The sequence below is a fragment of the Rhinatrema bivittatum genome, chromosome 4, assembly GCF_901001135.1.
Source record: "Rhinatrema bivittatum chromosome 4, aRhiBiv1.1, whole genome shotgun sequence".
NCBI classification, from domain to species: Eukaryota; Metazoa; Chordata; class Amphibia; order Gymnophiona; family Rhinatrematidae; genus Rhinatrema; species Rhinatrema bivittatum.
Genome location: NC_042618.1, coordinates 248,588,241 through 248,602,592, shown reverse-complemented (window position 1 = coordinate 248,602,592; position 14,352 = coordinate 248,588,241). Strand labels below are relative to the sequence as shown.

Sequence of the window (14,352 nt, the reverse complement as noted above, 5' to 3'; positions counted from 1 at the left end):
CTGTGAGGTCACAGAAGCAACAGTTAGTTGCTATAGTTATCAGTTAGACCCTATTACCTGTCTGTTTACTCAGCATAGCCATTGATTTGAATGGGCCATAGACTTGAATGGGAAACGAATGAATGAGATGAAAATTTTCATTTAAATTCATGGGCACCCTCCATTCATTTCAGGGTTACACAAATGAAACAAGCTCATTGCATTTTATGCATTTGTTTCAAACATTCCTTGATGCTAGGGAGATAACGTGTCTAGATGAAGTAAATGACTGCTTCATGGACCAGCTGATCCAGAAACTGAGAAGAGAGGAAGCTATTTTAGACCTAATTTTTAGTGGAATGTAGGATTTGGCATTGAGGGATACTTGAGATCAGTGGTCACAGCACAATCAAATGAATAACTGCAGGGAAGATATTAAGGAAAACTACTGCTCTAGCATTTAACTTTGAAAAGGGAGACTTTTGATAATATGAGGAAAATGGAAAAAAACTAAAAGATGCAGTTGCAAAGGTTAAGCATGTCCATCAGATATGGACAATGTTTAAAAATACTCTTTTGGAAGCCCAAATCAGATGTATTCCACACATTAAAAAAGAGTGCAAGGAAATGACTGCCAGGATGATTAAAAAGTAAAGTGAAAGAGGCTACTATAGCCAAAATAGCTACTTTCATAAAATGGAAAAAAGCTCCAAATGAAGAATATAGGATAAAGCATAAACACTGGCAAGTTAGATTCAAAACCTTGATAAGGCAAACAAAAAGAAAATTTGAAAAGAAGCTTGTCATAGAAGCAAAACTCATGATGTTTTGGCTCAATAAAAACATGTGTTTCTCATCCAGACAGCTAATTTTTCTTCCCAATCAGTCCTCAAGACAAAGATCCTTTAAGTTTGAAATTATTTATTGTACAAGTAGATTCTACTTACAATTGTTGTATCTCAAACATGTAGCCCCAGGCAAAGATCTTTGTAGCTGGAGATAAGTAGGAGAGGGGAGAATGGAGTTTCTGGGTTGCAGGGTGAGAGGGTTCTGAGGCTGGTTTAATCTTTAGAATAAAGCGATAAGAAGAATGTAAAAAAAGTCAATCGTTTCACAGGGCTTTACAAAGTGCTGCTGGCTTTGAAGCCCGCATGGGCAAGACTGAAACTCTCCTAGAGCGCTGTTACAGAAAACACCTCCACAAGCTGGGGACAGGGGGCAAGGTCCAATGGCAGCGAGCCTAGGACCCATGTAACACAGAGGGAGCATGAAGGGCAGTCCCTTGAGCCAATAGTGCACTTAGGAAGACTCAAGTTAGACTGAGGGGCATTCAAGCTCTTCCGATAGTGAGAGAAAGTAAAGGAGGGAGGGAGCTTCTCTTAAGGGCAAAGCTCCTCAATATTAAGAATCCTCAGAAGGAAGGACTGCACTATCACAGTTAAACTGCAATGTATATACAGATACAAACATGTACCCACTGCTGGGGACAGAACACATGATAAAACCAGGAAGCTTGCGAAGGGAGTCAATTGACCTGTTAAACGATGGAGGGATGAAAAGGGCACATTGGGAAGATAAGATATAGTGGAAAGACTAAATGAGTTCTTTGCTTCAGTATTTCAGAGGAGGGTGTTGGGCCATTGCCAGATCATATACAGGCAATGGCCTATCATGATTAAAAGACAGGAAACAGAGTAGTGCTAAATAGTTTTCTCAGTGGAGTAAGATAAATAATGGAGTGCCCCAGGGATCTGACTGGAACCAATGCTTTTAATATATTTATAAATGATCTGTAAAAGGGAACAAGTGAGGTGATCAAATTTGCAGACAAAGTTATTCCAAATTTTTAAATCACAAGCAGATTATAAGAAATTGCAGGAAGACCTTATGAGACTAGGAGATTGGGCAACTGGGCATCCACATGGCAGATGAAATGTAATGTGGACAAGTGCAAAATGATGCACATATGGAAAAGATATCCAAACTATAGTTAAATGATGTTAGGTTCCATACTAGGAATCACCACCCAGGAAAGGGATCCAGGTGTCATCACCCAGGAAAGGGATCCAGGTGTCATCGTGGACAATACATTGAAATCCTTAGCTCAGTGTGTCGTGGTGGTCAAAAATGCAGTTAGGAATTATTAGGAAAGGAATGAAGAATAAAACAGAGAATATCATAATACCTTTGTATCCACTCCATAGTGTGACCGCAGCTCACGCAAAAAAGATATAGTGGAACTGGAAAAGGTTCCAACAGGGCTATTAAAATGATAAAGGGAATGGAATAGTTCCCCATAAGCAAAAGCTAAAGAGACAGAGGCTCTTGGAGAAGAGACAGCTTAGGGATAAATGCAAATCAGTTGTTTGCTCTTTAAAAAAAAAAAACAAAAAACTAGGGGATACTCCATGAAGTTACTAAGCAGCACATTTAAAACAAATTGGAGAAAATATTTTTTAACTCAGTGCATAGCTAAGCTCTGGAATTCATTGCCGAGGAATATGTTAAAGGCTTTTAACGTAACTGGGTTTAAAAAAAGGTTTGAAGATCATAGAGGAAAAGTCCATAAACCATGGTTAACCAGGTAGACTTGAGGAAAACCACTGCTTATCCCTGGGCATAAGCAATATGGACTATCTACTATTTGGGATCCTGCCTGGTACTTGTGACCTGGATTGGCCACTGTTGGAAACGGGATGCTGTGCTTGATGGACCTTTGGTCTGACCCGGGATGGTTGGTTCTCAATTTCTTAAGCGTGATGTGAAAGACTGGACTTAATTTTATCCAGGCTGAAGTGGCCAAATTTCAGCCACCAAACCAAATTTATCTAGGTAACTGGCTTTAAGAATGGGCCTTTAAATGAGTACAAGCACTTAAGCTGAAAAGAATTGCGTGCAGTTACTGGAAGAACAATCAAGCATTCGGGGCTGTATTTATTTTCTGAGCACCTGGCTGCACTATGAATGGATGGTGACAATAACAAGTCAGCGCATGTTCTGAAGGCAGCTTTCTGGCTGCTTGAGCACCAGCTGTTTTATAATGGTTGCTTGGGTGCCAGCTGTTGTCAGATGTGGCAGTCATCCCTCTGTATTTAATTTGCAGTATTAATCCCTTGTCCCACAAATAACTATCTGCACCACTGGCATTATCTCTGAACTGTGTATTGCATGTAAGACATGAAACACCAGTAAGGGATTATAAAAGGCTTACCTTTTTAGTAGCCTTGAGTAAGCAAAGTTGAAATGTTCTCTAAGGCAAATGGTGCTATAATATACTGTTGTACACTCTGAAATGAAAAAATAACTGAGATTTATTGGATCGACTTCATGGTATTCTATATCATTGCAGAACCTATCAAGGATGTACTGCAGAAGTGAGCATACCTTCTAGAGTATGGCAAAAATAACTTTACATTTAAATATAGTTTTCTTTTTTTGAGGGTATAAATTTAAGAAAATGCAGAAAAAGCACAGGATCTTTGGAAATGGGAAAGCAGAACTGAGGCCAGAGACTGGGATGGTTTTATGGATTTGTGATCTTTAATAGCTACTGTTTCTGGATTTCTTTGTCATGCTATGCTTTTCCACTATACACTATTGAGAAAAATGTCAGTATTATTGACTTTAATTGATATAGTTGAAATGCTTTTTTAAAAAAAAAAACTGGGTCTTCATCTGTTGTACTGTTTTAATTGTTTCAGCTGGTGTTTGCATGATGAGGATCTGCACTTTCATGTTACTGTGCTTGAGCCTATTTTTGGTCCTCTGATGCAATGACAGTGCATGAAGTGGTTTCTCTGTGAAATTCTCAGTCATTTCATAACTTCAGTTAAGCTAAACTTGAAGCAGAAGTATCGATCCCAGAGATATTTCTACTTAAAATGATTCATGTTTAGATGGTCTTATTGGTCCTTTGCATACTTATTAGAAAGTTCTGTATTAACGGGAGAGGATTTCAGCTCTCATAGGTCTGTGCTGTAAACAGTTATTGCTACAAAGCAGACTCTGTGTTGGCCCTGTTAAAGTGTGATAACAATGGGGTTGATTTCAAAATCCGCGCATGTCCGTCTGCATGTGGTTCCCGGCGCGCGCACTTTCCTAGCATGTAGCCAGATGGACTCAGGACCAATGGGTTATGTGCTCCCCTGCTAGCAGATGGAGACGGAGTCAGGTTTCAAAGCTGACGTCACCCTAGATATACCCCTGCAGTGACCTCAGCCATTCAGTATCTCTCCGTCTCCTAGCAGATGTGGATTGTGCCTTCCCTTTCGGGAACACAGTGCTCTTTAGAAGAGGAAATTTTACCTTTAAATTTTAACTTTAAATTGGAGAAAGATGGCGCCCCGCTCTCCTGGTCCCTCCCCCAGCTGAGAATTCCTGAGGCGATATCCAAGATCCCTCAGAGGGATACCTTGGACCGGTAGCTGGTTCCTGGTGTGGACTTTGCTGCTGAAGCAGCTGAAAGGCAGCGGGTGCAGAAAGCCGAGCACAGCCTATGGCCCTCTCTCCCCGCAGCTGGAGACAGTCTCTGTACTCAGCTGGTAAGCACTGAGCCCAGCTAAGTAAAGAACTCCTCCTATTCAGAGATGTGGAAGAGCTTCAGTAAGTTTTTTTTCCTCCAGTCTCCTTGCTCGGCTTGCCATACCGACGACATTCCCAATCCCTTTGGTCAAGGGAACGGGGTTTCCGAGCAAATTGAGTGGCCCTCCAATGGGCTAGGGCCCTGCTTCAGGCTCGGTGAGGCACTCCACATGGCAGGCCGGACAACTGGACGCTTATACTTACTCGCGTCGGGGCAGATTTGTGTGCACTAGAGCTCAGGCGTTAACCGGCTGAACGCACAAGCTACAGTTAACTATGGATCCAGCAACAAAGAAGCACATGCGACACTCCCTTTGTGCTGCCTGCCATATTAGGGCTGCACAGTCTGACTTAGAATCCTTCATGTGTCAGCACTGTGAGGAAACCCAGGGAGGGCTAGACTCTCAAAACTTCTCCAAGCCCGGCCCCTCCCAGCCTGAGGATGGGTCAGCCATGACCTTATCTGGTAGCACCCCAGATCTGAACAATCCCGGGGCTGCGTCCTGCCTGGGAGAGGGCAATTGAGTGGCCCCTACCCCAGTTCCTTCTAGGCTAGGTATGGACCCGGCGACCTTTTCTTGGGTGGAATTCTTTCAGGGCCTTCAAGCCTTTGTTCAGATGCAGTCAGCTGCTGCCCCTGCCCAGTCTGAGCCCCAGCTGGGAAGGCCTCATCCTCCCAGCTCTATCAGCACACCTCAGGACATGCCTCACCTCACCAAGCAGCAGATTTTAAAAGCCCTGCATGCTTAAATCCAGCCGGATTTACACGCGCAGGGGACTTGCGTGCCGGCGCGACTATGTTGCATAGGCCGCCAGCGCGCGCAAAGCCACGGGACGCAGGTATGTCCCAGGGCTTTGCTCGGGGGGCCGTGTCGGGGGCGTCACGGCATTCAGGGGCGTTCCGGGGGCGTGGCCAAGGCTTCCGAACCAGCCCCCGTGCCGGGAAATGGCGTGCCAGCAGCCCACCGGCGTGCAAACAAAGGTAGGAGGGGGATTTAGTTAGGGCTGGGGGGTGGGTTACGTAGGGGAAGATGGGGGCGGGGGCCAGGAAAAAAGTTCCCTCTGAAGCCGCTCTGATTTCAGAGTGACCTCGGAGGGAACGGAGGCATGCTGCTCGGCTCGGTGTGTGCAGGTTGCACAATTGTGCCCCCCCCCCCCCCCCTCCTGCGCGCCGACCCTGGATTTTATAACATGCGCGCGACAGCGTGCGCATGTTATAAAATTGGACATAGATTTGTTCGCGCCGGGTTGAGCGAACAAATCTACGCCTGCGCATAACTTTAAAAATCTACCACCAAGGGTATACCTGACAGGGACCCAGACACCACGAATGACAATGGGGATGCAGACTTATTGGAGGACAGAGAAATCACTCCAGGCCTGGAGCCATACCGGACCATGCTATGGTTTTTTCACAGGGATGAATTGCCGGCCCTGGTCTCCCAGACCCTGAAGACTCTGGGAGTTCCTGGCCCGAACCCTATTTCGGAACCAAAGAGGAATCCCATCCTATTGTCTCTACGGAAAACCTCTTGCTATTTCCTGATGCTGGAAGCCATCAGGTAGTTGATTGACCTGGAGTGGGATGCCCCGGAAGCCATTTTTAAAGGAGGTCGGGCCTTGGAGGCCTTGTACCTTCTGGACCCGGCAGCCAAAGAACGCCTGCATTTCCGGAAAGTGGACGCCCTGGTCTGCGCTATCTTGAAGCGAACAACTATCCCAGAGGAGGGAGGAGCGGCCTTGAAGGATGCACACGATAGGTGGTTGGAGTCCATCCTTAAGCAAGCTTTTGTCGCGACAGCAATGATACTGCAGATTGCTTCCTGATGTGCCCTGGTGGCTCGTTCGTGTCTGCTTCTCTTGAGAGAGAGGCAGATAGCTCAAGGGCGCATCTCAGAGAGGCGATGGAGCCTGCCGCGGCCTTCCTAGCAGATGCAAGCTCTGACCTAGTGCGTACCTCAGCCAGAGGAGTAGCCTCAGTGGTGGTGGACAGAAGACAGCTACGGCTGCGAAATTGGTCAGTGGACATGACCTCTAAGGCAAACCTCATAAAGATGCCCTTTAAGGGATCCCTTCTATTCGGAAGCAAATTGGAAAAGCGAGCTAGTAAATGGGGTGAATCTCCAGTGCTTCGGCTACCAGAAGATAAGAAAAAGAGATCACAGTGCCCCCTCGCCTATGGAGGGGGTCAAGACAGGGCTCCCAGCGCTTCCGGCCCTACAGAAACTCATCATTTCAGACATCTTGGCCCTCGGGAAGGTCTCAGTCCTTACGGAGCTGACAACCAAAAAGTGGAACTGGTTCAGGATCTTTATGAGGTTCCATAGGACAAGGAGATAGGGGGCCAACTACCCCTCTTCTATCAGAGGTGGTTCGAGATCACGTCGGACAAATGGGTAGCCGAACTTCCCAATGAAATTTGGCTGATCCATCCATAGGAAGAGGAGATAGGGGGCCGACTACCTCTCTTCTATCAGAGGTGGTTCGAGATCACGTCGGACAAATGGGTACTGGACATCATATGAGAAGGATACGCTCTAGAATTTCGCAGCATCCCTCAGGACATGTTCATGATATCCCCTTGCCACTCCCAGCACAAAAAACTGGCAGTGGAATCCACGTTGGTAAGGCTTCTCATTTTGAGGGCTATAACCCTGGTACCTACACCCCAGGAAAATATGGGGCATTATTTCATCATACCCAAGAAGAAGGGTTAATTTCGCTCCATCCTGGATCTCAAGAGTGTCAGTCATCATCTGCAGGTAATTCACTTCCGCATGGAAACTCTTCGCTCTGTCATAATGGCTGTACAACCGGGAGAGTTCTTAATATCCCTGGACCTCTCGGAGGCCATAACTTCATATCCCAATCCATCAAGATCACCAGCGTTTCTTACGCTTTGCGGTACTGGGCCACCATTATCAGTTCCAGGCATTGCCATTCGGCCTGGCAACGCTCACAGAACATTCTCCAAATTATGGTGATTGTAGTGGCAGCACTGAGGAAAGAAGGGATCCTGGTGCACTCTTACTTAGACGACTGGCTGATCCAGATGAAGTCGCTAGAAGAGAGCCTCCAAGTGACCAGCAGGGTCAGGTCCCTGCTCCAGGAACTTGGTTGGGTCGTGAACATGGACAAGAGCAGTCTCAAGCCTCCCAGAGTACCTGGGAGTCTGGTTCAACACCAAGCAGGATAAGGTCTTCCTCCCTTCCTCGAGGATAAGGAAACTGATGTGCTAAGTGCATCGGTTGACAAACACAATGTGCCCCATGGTGTGGAGCTATCTCCAGGTCCTCGGCCTTTTGGCGTAAAATCCTGGAGGTAGTACCGTGGGTGAGGGCACAAATGTGGACACTCCAATGCTCCCTGCTGTCATGTTGGAATCCACTGTCTCAAGACTACTCGATTCGCCTCCACCTACCAATGGAAGTATGTTCTCTGCTCCAGTGGTGGCTACAGAAAGTGCATCTAAGCAAGGGTATAAGCCTGTTCCCCACCGAACTGGCTAGTCCTCATGACGGACGCGAGCCTCCGACAGCAGGGAGCCCACTGTTAAGAATTGACAACCCAGGGGCGATGGAACAAGGAAGAGGTGTGCTGGAACATAAACCACCTGGAATCCCGAGCTGTCAGATTAGCGTGTCTGCAACTCAGCCACAGGCTCCAGGGACAAGCAGTCCGCGTGATGTCAGGGAGGACATCAAAAAGCCACCAAGTGCCAGGGAGGAACCAAAAGCCACCAAGTGTCTCTGGAGATAGACTTCCTTATGGAATGGGTGGAGTTAAATCTACAAGGGATCTCGGCCTCCCACATCACGGGAAAAATCAATATCAGAGCAGACTTTCTCAGCAGGGGAGAGTCTGGATCCAGGGGAATGGGCGTTGTCGACCGGAGCCTTCCAGCTCCTAGTAGACTGCTGGGGACTCCCATCCATCAACCTACTGGCCACATCTCCCAGCGTAGACAGATGGACTCAGCATCCCACCCACGGCTGCCCATGAACAGCACCAGGGAATCGCATGTGAATCTCGATCCCAAAGAGGTTACAGGTAAGCCACCACCCTATCCCTAGGTCTGGACTTCTATAATATTGCTGGGATTCAGCAATATTTGGTTATGTTTGGTGATTACAGTTACGGTCTCCAGTTTTTTAATCAGGTTTTTAATCAAATTCTTAATCAAGTTATTAAATTGTATTCAAGTTTTTCAATAGTATGTCCACAATGGCTTTAGAAGAGAATACTGAATGGCTGAGGTCACTGCAGGGGTATATCTAGGGTGACGTCAGCAGATGAAGACTCCGTCTCCATCTGCTGACAGGGCAGCACATAACCCATTGGTCCTGAGTCCATCTGTCTACACTAAGGAAAATGAAATTATCAGGCAAGTAATTTCTCCATTAACAGGGTTCACTAGAAATTGATATTCAAAGTTTATTTTCGTATCCTTTTTTTGAAAGTATATTTTATTGTGTGTGTTTTTCACTATTTGGGGGTCAATATTTAACTGGGGAAAAAGACACCTGCATTTAGTAAATACTGTCTTTACTCTGCCTTAAGCATGCTCAGATAAACTAAAATATTGTCGGGGCAATTTTTCCTTGGACGTAAACTTTCCCGCAACGGGAAAGTTTACGCCCAAGGAAAATATATCCGCAGAGAAATGCCGTTTATTTTTCTGGATATGCATTTTCCCCAAAAAATGTGCATAATTTTGAAAACATAAAACTATGTGGAAGGTTGCCATGCTCAACTCCTCCTCTGATCCAACCTACTTTTCACACAGGTTGATCCCGCGCTTACTTTTACCCTCGTATGGGGTGGGTAATTTTTAAATATCCCTTTCACCCAGGTAATTTGCTCTCTTAGTGACTTACCTGTATTCGTTTTTGTCTCCATTTTGTTTGTATCTGTCTTGAGTACTTGCCCAACATTTCATCATGACTGACTAGTTTCCAGCTAACATCTTTGAATGTTTTCTGTTTCAGCCTTCATGACCGAAAGATGTGTATCATAGGACTTAGTATCCTAATGGAACTGCAGAACCGGCCTGCTGCCGTTGATGCAGTGGCTTGCCTGATTGTACCCTCTATCCTATTTCTGTTCTTGGGGCTGAAGCAGGTGTGTGCGACTAAAGATTCAGCTGAGCAAGACAACCCCTCAAAGAATGAAAAAGCAGATCCAGATGACAATGGTATTTTTATTTATTTATTTATTTATTTATATTCTGCTTTTCACACTTTTTTCAGTGCTTCAAAGTGGATTACATTCAGGTACTGTAGGTATTTCCCTATCACCATCTACATTTGTACCTGAGGCAATGGAGGGTAAAGTGACTTGCCCAAGGTCACAAGGAGTGACAGTGGGACTCAAACCCTGGTCTCCTGGTTTGTAGCCCAGCTCTAACCACTAGGCTAGTCTCAGCCACTGTTGAGATTTTTTTCATCTCCTGACACATCTGACTTGATAGCAAGTTAAACTAAAGGCTTATATTTAAAGTGAATCAAGTAGAGGTGCATGTCATGTACATTCGTGTGCGTGCATTGTTCAGTATAATCTGCTGAAGATGTTACATGAAAAATTATCTGAAGGCATGCGATATTGCCCAACAAAAGTTTCCTGGCGTGTAGCCAGATGGACTCAGAACGAATGGGTATAGTATGCTCGTGCTAGCAGTTGGAGACGGATCTGACGTCAGCACGGGTATATATACCCCCACAGGAAGCGTAGCAACTCAGTAATTTCCGTCTCCAAAGCAGTTTGGAGAGCCTGCACCTCGCTGAGCGTGTTTCCAATCTACTTTCTATTTTCTACTTTCATCTTACTAAACTTCTACAGCAACATCGAGCCCCGCACTCCTGCGGTGATACCCTTGGGGTCCCTCCCCCAGTGGAGTTTCCCGGGGTGATATTGCCCAACAAAAGATTGTATTGCTTAATTGCTTTAGTCTTATCTCTGGAGGTTGTCATTCCCCCTTAAGGGACCTTTTTATTTTCTACATTGAAGAGAATGTGAATCTGTACTTCATTTTTGCCTTTCTGAAAAAATGCTAGAGAAGGAAATTTGATATTTCCACATTAACTCTTGCCTTTATTATGAACCATGTCCAAATTTTGGAGGTGGGATCTCTTGTCACTGGAGATTTTGTAGTTTATTTTTTATTTTAGGGGATTTTGTCCGTCTTTAGTTATCTCTATTCTGTCTGATTTCTCCACACCCCCCCCCCCCCCCCCTTAATTTCTTCACTTGGAGGTGTTGTGGCACAGGGACGCAACCAGCCTGGAAGAGTACTCCTCCAAAGATAGCCCTCATTGTCCCTCATTTGCCAAATGTGCTGTGGTGCATCTCTTGTGATTAGACAGATGCTCAAGTAGATCACTAAGGCCTAGGAAATGAGGGAAAACACCAAAGCGAAAGATGTCCCTCATTTCCCAGGCCTTAGTGGTCTACTTGAGCATCTGTCTAATCACAAGAGATGCACCACAACACTGCCTGAGCCACAAGGCAAGCCTCATTGGAGGTTTTTGACAGTGGGTTATACAAACATTTGTATAAAGTTGTTATAGATACAGGGGATTCTAACTTGGATGTGCTAAATGAGGGGGCAGGACTAGATAACCTGTTGCAGTCTCTTCAGCCCCAGGGCCAGATTTAGGACTAGGGTAACATAAGCATGTCCCCAGGGTGCCAAATTGTGAAAAAGCCAGAAAATGGGACTGCTCTCCAAATTCTGGGGACAAACCCCCCACCCTCAGTCCTCTGCCTGTGGATGCCTTAATCTTAAATCTGGCCCTTTCCAACCCTATTGCTCTATGACACTATTGCAAGGCAATATTTTATTTTTTGTCATGTGATCTTGTCTGAACCAAATGCTATTATTTTTTCTGCTTTGTTTCTTCTCCTCACCGTCCCCCACTTTACTGTAGGGTATTTTTATAGCACGGACATTAAGCACAGTCAGCGGGGAAAGAGAACTGAAGGTGGCAGTATGGCTTATCTTTGCGTTCTCCCTGAATTACAGCAAGGTGTTTGCCAGCCTTGTCATCTTGTGGCATGCAGACACTGCACTTGATATTGCAGAGAGAGATTAAAGTCTCTGCAAATTGGTTTAAAAACAGGATAAGAGCAATATTAGTTTTGAATTACTTAAAGGAACTAGAATAAGAGTTTGGAAATGAATTTTGTTTCTGTAATCTCTTGCCTATTCATATAGACAGTATGTTCTCATTACATTTATTTATTCCAACTTGATTACTTGCCTTATTCTAAACCAAAAGACAAGTTACAAAATCAAAATTTTAGTAATGCTATAAAATCAATAATGACAACTCCCTCATTGTATCTAATATAACAAGCAATTTCTATAGAATGCACTCTGTATATAAACTTGATATTTGAGTAAATAGATACCAGGAAACATCATAGTCCAGGGTGAAGGTACACAGTAAATTTGAAAACTGCTGTGAACAATTGTAATTAAATGTGGCGGTGTAAACTAATATTTTTAAAAGAAAATAAAGCAGTATCTCCAAGAATGTATACAATGCTTTCTTCCTTCCCTCACTTCCAAGTGTCTGTCTAGGAAATAACTATTATATTTGCTTTTCAAAGCCATTTTCAAATACCTCCAGTAATATAAAATATATGCAGATCATAGGTGTATGTTACAAACTGCACTTATGTGATTTGGCCTCAGTCTACTTAATCTGACCAGAGTTCATTTATAATAGAAGGGGATAATTGTCCGGGCATTAGAAAGGCAAATAAAAACTCTAAAACCTTTCATAGGTGTCTGTCAAATCAATGTGTCTGTTTTCCACCCTCTAATGTACTGGAAAAAAAAAATCATTCCATAGACAAGTACCAAATTAAAGATTTTTGACATGGAGATTAGTACTATGATTTTCATTTCATATGGTTCCTTTGATCTAACTCAGGGGTGAGCAAACTGGGGGATGGCTTGAATAGTCCTGAAGGGAAGCTTCCTGGCTGCCCAATCAGGGAAGAAAAAAAATGGCTGTGCCATGGAGACACTGCAAGCTCAGGAGGGAGGGAGCTGCCAGAATGTAATGATATTGTAAGCATGCCATGACTTAGCCATGGGTCTCTCTCTCTTTCGGCGGACTAGGGAGAGGAGCTGCTTCTGCTTTAGTAGGCCCAGGTGGGGAGCTGCTTACTCTGTGGCAGAACTGGACATGGGAACAGATCCTGCAGTGTTCCCCAGCCCAGGAAGAGCTGCTACTCTCAGGCCTCAGCCTGGCAGGGGTTCCTGCTGCTGCTGCCGCCAGGTCCCTATTCAGGGGGAGAGATCACAGCTGTTGCCCGCCAGTGGAGAAGACGTGGTGAGATTGGGGAGCAGAATGGGCAAAGAGGCCAGAAAGAATGAGGAAGTGGGAGGAGGTGGGGAAGGGAGCATAAAGGGAAAAAGTATAAAAAAAAAATTAAATCAAAATGTGAATTTTTTTTTAAAAATGAGCAAACTAAGAAAAATACAAAAATAGAGAGAAAAATGGGAAAAATTAGTAAACATAAAAAAAAGGGGCAGGGTGGGATGGAATTTTTCTCAACTTCTTAAAAAAAAAAAAAAAATTTGGCTGGCACCTATGTCTGGGATGTGGTGTATAGTGTGTGTCTCTGTCAAGTGTGCTTTGGTCTATATCTCTGTGTGATGTGGTCTGTCTACCCGTGTTTGCCTTAATATGTGTTTTCAGTGTTTCTCTGTGTGCCTGTGATGTGTCTATCTTCTATTTTGGGGAGGTCTGTCTGGGTGTGGTATGTATGTATGTATGTCTGGGCGTTTGGTTTCTGTCCTTCTGTGGAGTCACTGGGCCTCCATATGTGGGGTGTCTTTGTCTCTCTCTGTCTGTTTTGAGAGTAGGGTAACTGTCTGTGAATATCTATTTCGCTTTCTGTATGTCTAGATATGAGGTATCTGTTTCTCTTTGTGTCTCTCTGGGTATGAGGTATCTGCCTCCCTGTGCCCATATGTGTGTGTGTGTGTGTGTGTGAATTTACTCCTTTCAGCAACTTAAAGAGAAACAAAATGGGAGCTTGGAGCTACTGGTTGGCAGTATGACTGTTCACCCCTGAAATAACTGTGCTTCTGTTCCGAGGAACATGGCCCTGTCACTTGCATATTGATCATATTAGAAAAATTACTGCAGTCCTGCAGTACAAGGATTTTGCTGGGTTATTTTGCTTAGTTTGGGTGGGGACAATACAATCAAGACCTCAGAACAAAATTAATGAAACGTGAGCAAACTCCTCCAGTCAATACTTTTTGAGTATTATACTCAGTCAGCAATTTTATTTTTGTTTGTTTTTGGGGGGATTTTTGGGGTGTTTTTTTTTTTTTTTTTTGCAATATTCAGCCTTTAGTTGTGTTTATTGATTGTCTTCATGTCAGCTTACTATTCTTCCTAAGGGACAACCCTATCCATGAATTTTAGAGATTCTGATTAGTTTTTTTTAATTTCTAAAAGGACAGTGCTGTTGCAGGGTATGTGAGCACATCCATTTTATAGAATACGTTTAGAGTCAACAGCTGCACCCCTGTGCCCTAGTGGTGGGGAATATCATGCATCCCAGTATTCCCCACCATCAGTATTCCCCACTATCAGTTAGTCTGACCTCTGTGGTGAGAAAACTAATAGAATCGCTGCTAAAATAGAAGATAGTGCAATTTTTGGAATCCAATGGATTGCAAGATTTGAGGCAGCATGGTTTTACAAGAGGTAGATCTTGCTTGACGAATCTGATCAATTGATTGGGGGACTAGAGAGTTGGATCAAG

General features: G+C 44.4%; 1 protein-coding gene across 2 annotated transcripts in view; it reads left to right on the top strand.

Moving 5' to 3' along the window:
- Nucleotides 1-14,352, top strand: part of IPO8 (importin 8) — a 285,959-nt gene that overhangs the window by 257,791 nt on the left and 13,816 nt on the right. For both annotated transcript variants that reach the window (XR_003856437.1, XM_029600000.1), the window contains exon 22: nucleotides 9,549-9,754. Coding sequence is in view for 1 of the 2 variants with exons in the window: in XM_029600000.1 (XP_029455860.1) it covers nucleotides 9,549-9,754 (206 nt within the window). In the remaining variant the exon portion in view is untranslated. The remainder of the gene's footprint in view (nucleotides 1-9,548; nucleotides 9,755-14,352) is intronic.